General features: G+C 39.6%; 1 protein-coding gene across 1 annotated transcript; it reads right to left on the bottom strand.

Annotated features, from left to right (window-relative positions):
* Positions 1 to 23: 23 nt before the first annotated feature.
* Positions 24 to 7,540, bottom strand: ifi35 (interferon-induced protein 35). Its single transcript, XM_080044285.1, has 10 exons — positions 7,496 to 7,540; positions 7,110 to 7,142; positions 6,381 to 6,455; positions 5,845 to 6,003; positions 5,538 to 5,654; positions 5,025 to 5,169; positions 4,779 to 4,888; positions 3,035 to 3,218; positions 2,123 to 2,232; positions 24 to 1,491 (listed from the first exon to the last, which is right to left on the bottom strand). Exons 2-10 carry the CDS (start codon positions 7,122 to 7,124, stop codon positions 1,300 to 1,302), a joined length of 1,107 nt encoding a protein of 368 aa, XP_079900411.1. The 5' UTR covers positions 7,125 to 7,142; positions 7,496 to 7,540; the 3' UTR covers positions 24 to 1,299.
* Positions 7,541 to 7,636: the final 96 nt, after the last annotated feature.

Below are 7,636 nucleotides of genomic sequence, written 5' to 3'. Positions count from 1 at the left end.
AAAGTAGAAATATACAGCCACACTATTGTACAACATGGTTATTTATTGGACCTCAAGGTGCCAAAGTGAACATGAGTTTTTGAGGGCAAATTCTTTCTTTTTTTAAATGTTAAGGTAAATCAAGAGATGTTGTTTGTTAGTTCACATACAAAACACAGTTAGTAAAATAGTAATTTTACTCTAAAATGTTAAAAAAAAAAACTTGTCATTTCATCAATTTATTTGCATTAAGCAACAAATGGAATAAGTGATAATAATGTGCCCAAGAAGGTTATATACATTTGCATGTAATAAGAGTTGGAGTTTTACAAGCAGAAGAAAATACAAATTACTTTTGCTAGCAAGGCGATGTGTGCTTGTGTATGGTCATATCCGCGCGAAAGGCCGCGATTTCCAGTAAATAAATGTCCACATGTGTCTCTGTAGGCTATTTAAAAAGAAATCAAGCAAGTAGACTAACAATAACATTAATTAATTATTGGTTATCGCATCACAGAAGGCCTATTGGCCTATTATAATAAAAAAACACCACCTTAACTATGTTTATAGTTTAAAAATGTTCACCTCAGTGAATCATTTGCTCTTGTTTCTCTGTCCTGAGATTCACACAGACTGAGCAGTCTTGTTTAAATGTTACAAATTGAGCTAATAAACTGAACTTTTAATTTTTTTGCAGAAGTTATCTCAGCTAATTTGTTATCTAATTTGATAATAAGGTGATTGTATGCAGAATGCTCGTGCCAGAAACTCATACAGTGGTTTTGTACAGATAAATAAATAAATATTAGCAGGTTCTCAATAGTATTTCAATTTAGGGGGGGCGCGAAAAAAATTCTGTCCCCTAGGGGGGGCATGACAGAAAATAATTGAGAACCACTGGGTTAAAGGATAAAATACTACTACTGCGTTCCAATACCCATACTTAGCTACTATTAAGTATGATAGAAAATGTAGGTTTTACTAATACATGTGGTCAGATGCAGAATGCTCAAATATACCCCGGATGTCCTACTACATCCGGTCGGGATTTTTAGAGTTTGAACACAGCATGCCTTTTTGGCGATTCTTACCCACAAGTTCCGCCACATCCACACATTTACTAATAAAAAGAATGTCCCAATTGTATGCATACTACTGCATGCTAACTACATGCTTTTTTATGATCAGCTGTAATATGTAGAATAGTCAAAAAGAAAGAGTATGCGATTTGGAACGCAGGAAACATGTTTTATTTTAATATGGCACATTCATTTCCTAAACCGGGCATTTTTTTTAGCAGCAGTGATGAATCCAAAAAGGCTACTCCTCAGCACCCTTAAACAGGGCCGAGGTGTTCTGACCCAGCGGGTTGTAGAGAATGGCTTCAATCTCTCCTCCGCCGTGGCTGCTTTTCTGGAAGTGGATTTCCAACATATCCTGCAGGGTCTCCGTCTCCATGACGGCAGGGATCCCCGTCACCAGCACCGTCCGACGACACACACACATGTCGGTCTGAAGAGGGAGACAGGCGGACAGATATTTTTTTATTGGTCTAAAAATAATAACAAGTATATAGAAAAAGGTGGTTATAGAGAGCAAAAACTAAAAGTATGCAAAACTAAACATAAAAAGAAAAAAAATTAAATGGGTAGGCCGAGGATAATATTCGTTTGGGGTTAAAGGTGGAGTATCCGATACTGGAGATGCTTGTTCAAAATCAGTGAATATCTCCTCACAATCTGCTACCTCTCTCTACTGTGTGTGCGATACAAAAAAAACAGGTGTTTATATACACAGCCTAGGCTCTGTAAACCCGCATTTTGCTAGCTAGGGTGAGAATAGTTTACATACCCTTTGTTTAAATACCAGTTTACAGAGCCTAGGCTGTGTATTAGCACAACATTTTACTGAATAGGTTTGGCTATGCAAGTGTTTTTATTCATGTTTGGTTTGGAGGTTTGGATTGTTCAGATGATCTTACTGTTAAATGCTCATATTTATCAAGTTGTGATGGCTTTATGTCATGCAATGGACATTTATCTGGATTCACTTTACACTGTTGGAAAATCCTAATTAAAAAAAACTGCCCTGCGCACCCTGGCCTCTTAACAAATTCTCATATAGTATGTCTTGTTCTTCTTACCTTTAAGTTTGAGATCTTTCCATTGATGAAAGGAGTCACCCTCACTTTGTCTGACTTCTTTGACAATAGCTTCACTTCATGGCTCTCTGTATCAGTCAAACCTTTGGCAACTGATGTAAAAAGTTGTATCAGGTGTTATTAAGAGCACAACAGAGTCTAACCCTGTACACAGTATAATAAGTGTAGTTGATCCCTCTCAGGTGCATTGCCTTTAACTTATACTAATAGTATTTCCTGTGACGTTTTGCATAAATATTTTGTCTGTAAAAGGTACAGTGTGTAGAGTGTGTCTGCATTCCATAGAACAGACTTTATAGTAATGGTATTCATAAGTATGTATGTCTTAATTGTTTAATCGCTTGAAAATCAAAGTTGTCGTTTTTTTTATTACCTTAGAGTTAGCCTTTAATACCTACATAGAAGCAGGGCACACCGCCATGTTGCACTGCAATGTTTCTACAGTAACACAGAACAGACTTAACGACCTTACGCATTTTTATATATAGTGGTAGTCCTGGGGAAATGCACATATTGTTAAGACGAAGAAGTACTATTAAATAGCGAAATACATCTTCACCTCATCACTTAAAATTGTGGAAAGACTTAGCAGCGGTGGAGGATGCCTTACCTAGTGACTAGCTTCTTGACCTTTTAACTATACGAAAGTGAAAGGGTAGAGATGGAGCGTAGCAATCTAGAATCTCACCATTATATGGCGCCAAAATACACCGATATTACACACTGTACCTTTAAGTCTTACAGGAACAGAACATTGTAAACTGTAGACTGCAACGTAGCTTAAACTTTTAGATAAACTGCAGTCCTCAATGTTCTGAATCAAATGAATATCATACATCTGTAACTTTGTTCCATTATAATCAATGTTAAATATTCAGAACAGCGGCTGCTTACTGTTATTCTCCTTAAAAGTGAGGACCACATGCCCGGAGTCGGAAAGCATCTCGCGCCCCTCCACCTCCCCACCTCCATGCCTGGTCTTTGAGAAGTGAATCTCGAGTTTGTCGAGCAGAGACTCTCTGTCCATCTCTGGCAGGTTAGAGATCAGTATGCGCTGAGGACAAACCTGGGAGTTTATCTGTAGGACAGACGGGCACAATTAATTTAATACTGATATGCATATTAAAGATGCACTATGCCATTTCAGGGGAGGCGCTTTTGTTTACATTTGCTGAGTTTGCTGAGTTTACAAAACATATTTATTTTCTCGACATGTATTTTCTTAGTATTGATAATTCATCATAAAAAATCATAAATAAAAACAAAATAATTTTAAAGCACCTGGAATCAAATGTAAGACTATAATATGTATTGGGCTTATGGTAACAGGGTTCCTGCTGTTTGGAGTTGGCGGATTCCTGTTCTACCGCAACGTTAAAAAGGCGATGGCAGCACATCAGGCCATTGAAAAGCTGCCCGTCATTGAGGGCTTGTGCCGGGCTGTCAATGCACAGACTCAAGTATTAAGCGAGGTGAATCGCAAGCTGGAAGTGATTCCCGGACTTATTCGAAAAGTGGATGCGATCAGGGGGGGCATGGGCAGACCGTAGGCGCTTGAAAAGGCCACTGGATTTCGGCTATTTGGATTACTAGGAACACCAGTGACTCTAAGACAGGCTACACATTCCAGCGCCTAGTCTCAATCTCAAAACAAATTCACTATCTCTCGATTCGGCTCCCCACACCGACCTTGGAGGTGTTATCTCTTCTCTCTCCGGGATGTTTATGCAGATAGACGCTCTACCCCCACCCCTCCCATCACCTACTCTCCCGTGAACTCTATCTGTGGCTGGGCCTCGAGGTTGTCTCCATGGACTCGCTATTCCACCTGGCACCTGAAGACTCCCGTTATGTCTTGACGAGATAGATACACGGAACACAAATACACACACAAGTAGTGGTAAACTACCATAGTAGCCACAGCTGCCCTGGGGCAGACTGACGGAAGCGTGGCTGCCATTCAGCGCCTCAAACATACAGCAGTCATACACATTCACACGAGGCGGGTGAAGTGTCTTGCCCCAGGACACAACAACCATGACACTGGTGGCAGAGCGGGGATCGAACCGCCAACCCTTGGATCATTGGCCAACCCGCTTAACCACCTGAGCCACGGTTGCCCGTTTAACCTGTCTTTCCCTGGTGTTCTCTTTATCCTTTCCTACTTTTAAGGGGCGCAGTGCACGCTTGACGACTCTTCAGTGTATCCCTCCTGTCTCCCATGTTTGGTTACTGTCACTCTATGTCTCTTGGCGGGGTATAACTGTAAACAGATTATCGTTGTTCTGAAACATGTACAATGAAAAAAATAAAGCATCTTGAATCTTGAATATGTTTTTAAACACAACTGTGGGCCCTGCTGCTGTAAACAACAACCACCAAACCGAATTTAAACAGTGTTCCAGGGATCCAATTTTCTTGTGAGGAAAGTTGTTTAGTCAGTTATGAGAATATAACTTTGATAACGTTCACTCCTCTGACACATCCAAAGTAACTTAGTGCACCTTCACTATTACCTTTACCAATAGTGATCGGGCTCAAGGATTGGGGCTCATTTGGCCTCATTATCAATTAGGACTTGTTGTTCATGACTTGCCTGTATAAATAAAGGTGAAATAAATCAAATAAATGTTCGTACCTCCACCACCTTGGGCACCATCAGCTGCACTGGTCTGGTCTCCACGGTGATGTTGCACTCTCCTCCCAGATCCACCTGATGCTTCGCCATGTCCAGGATCTTCTTGGCAACTGATGACAAGATCAACACCAAATATCCTCATCAACATAATAAAAAAACTAGGGCTGTCAAACAATTCATTTAGCTGAATTTAAATAGTAAGAAGCATTTAGCCCAGACAAACAGAGGGGAATAAAACCAACTTACCCACAGCCTCCTCAAACGTGATCAGAGCCGTGCCCCCCTCCATCGGGTAAACTACGTGCGGTTCCATTTCAAACGTTGGTGTTTCGGAGGGTTTTCCTGTCAGCCCGGTGAAGACGACCTTCCTCTCTGGTACAGCACTGAACACCTGAGTAACAGAAGGTGCACGTTCAACCTCTTAAAAATACAACCAGACTTACCAAAGAAGACATTACTCGTAAATGGTTACAGAAAGATACTCCTTCTATAAAAAAAAACAGTTGGCTCGAAATCATTATGGAAATCCAGGATATAGAAAGACTGACCTTCCTGCTGAAGCGATTGATGGATGGAATAAGTGGATTGAATGTTTGTTCGATTGATGTAACTTTGACTGGCTGTATTGTTCCGTTTGTTTTTATTTGTTCATACTCTCATAAAAATCGAAGTATCTAATTTTAGAAAGGGCGCACGTTCACTGCACATGTCACATGTCGGCTGCAGACGGGCAGCGTGCTGAGCGAGAGATAAACCTACGTCAGTTTGCTGCTTCAGATTGTTGCTGGTGGCCTTTTCCTCTTTAAGCTCCGCCTCCATCCTCTGGAGCTCCTTCATCAGCTCGGCCTCTTCCTGCTTCATCTGCTCCAGTTTAATCTGCGATATTAAGGTATTCTAGTTTACTCATTGATTTACTCTTATGACAGGGCTTTTCATGTATAATGTAGCACTTTATTCCATTTTTATTCATAATACCTTTTTATCCTTCAACCCTGCCATATTTCCGTTTTTTGATTATTTAAAACAACCAAAGAGGGGGGGGGGGGCTTTAAATAAAGATTCAAACCTTCTCCTTTGCTATCTGCTCCTCGTGAGAGAGCTGGTCCTTTTTCAGACTCTTGTTCAGTTTGTCCGTTCGCTGCTTGAAGTCTTTGGCAAGTTTCTGTCGTACCTCTGTGCTGGCAGAGAGCTCCTTCTGCTCAACCAGAAGCTGTTCATGTCTTTTCTGTGACATGAGAAGGGCAATATTATATACTGTATTATACTGTGGCTGGTGCAGGAAAAAAATAAGTTTCAAAAGACAGTGTCCACAAAACAGCTTAAAGGTGGAGTCAGAGATTCTGGATAATGTTTTTTTGACAAAACAACTTTCTGTCGAAACCAGTGAATATCTCTTTACGTGTGCGCTGAAATAATTATAAATAAAACATTTTAATTTAACTTTGGACCTTAGTTTTCATCATCTTATCATTATTATTGTTGTTTGGCCTGCTCTTTGTATAGAAACAATCAATTGTGCAAACACCTGATTTGCCTGCAGGTTTAATAAATAAAGGATAATCTATATACGTCCAATAAGATACATGACTAAACCATAGTTACCTTGTAGTTTTTGATCAAACCCTTGATTCCCTCCAAAGTGTTCTCATTTGAGCCTTCCATCACCAGAGAGAATTCCTCAAGCAAATAATAGGGAACATAATTATTATGCACGAAAATGGTTAAAAAAAAAACACTTAATCACATAACATTTTCAACAGTGTTAAAGCTATAGTGTGTAACTTCTGTTGCCCCCCATGAGAATTTTTACAAAAACACTGTCGGCACGGCACATCTACATGAGGTAAGCCTTCAGTGATCGCGCATGTATTTTATACCTTCTGCTGTATACTGTATCCAGGTTTTTTTTTCTCAGCAGTAGAATCAACAACTGAAACCCTTCTTGGGCGCTTCTTGTGTCAGAGGACGATACCAGTTTGTTAACGCTGCCATACTGAGAAACTAAAGTATTGTGGAGCTCATAAGCTTTATCAACTTTATGTCAACTCATTTGGCAATGGCTTGAATGTAACCGTAATTCATTTAAATGTGAAAAAGTTATTAAAGCACAATAGCTTTAATATCATGCAGCGAAGCTTTTACTCAAGAAGACGTTAGTAGAAGTAATATTACAATTAGGCATATGCAATAAAAACAAAAGGTTTCACTGAATTATAATAATTACAATAATTAGGGAAAACTAGGGAAAACTAGCCTACATCAATTCTTATTTATAACTAAAGAAAGAAAAACAACAACGTGACAACAGGAAGAAGCGAAATGACGTCTCACCTCATCGAACGACATGGCAAGTGAAAGTAAAATCTGTAATAATTCACAAAAATATTAAAGCATGTTCATGCTGTCAGGCAGTCAGTGTAATAAATGTATTTATCAAGAAATGACTTGACAAAGACTGATTCGCTGTCAACATGGGAAAACACTGTTAAACTACATTTTTCTACAGATAATATGAGTGTAGACCGTGCTTTCAGCTGCATGACAACCCGCCCTATGCCCTCTTACAATCTTCAGAATAACTTGAAATATGTCTAAGGCTATTTAAACAAGACTCACGATAAGTGAAAAATATCATAGGACACTCACACTGTCGTTGTATAGGCTATAGGCCTACATAGCATTATAAATATTTTATCAAGAAGCAGCCGTGAACTTACCTCCTATCGACAATCTGAGCTGTGTAGATATAATTTTTCTTTCGGTTTCGTTTTTTAGTCAGGGCCAAACACACGCCATAAACTGCTTTCCCCACCAGGGGGCGATGTCGGTTACATTAGGCTACAACAAGCACCAAGAAA

The sequence above is a fragment of the Ammodytes marinus genome (assembly GCF_949987685.1).
Source record: "Ammodytes marinus genome assembly, chromosome: 16".
Taxonomy (NCBI): Eukaryota; Metazoa; Chordata; class Actinopteri; order Uranoscopiformes; family Ammodytidae; genus Ammodytes; species Ammodytes marinus.
Note: the sequence above shows the minus strand (reverse complement) of the source record. Positions and strands in the feature narration are given on the sequence as shown.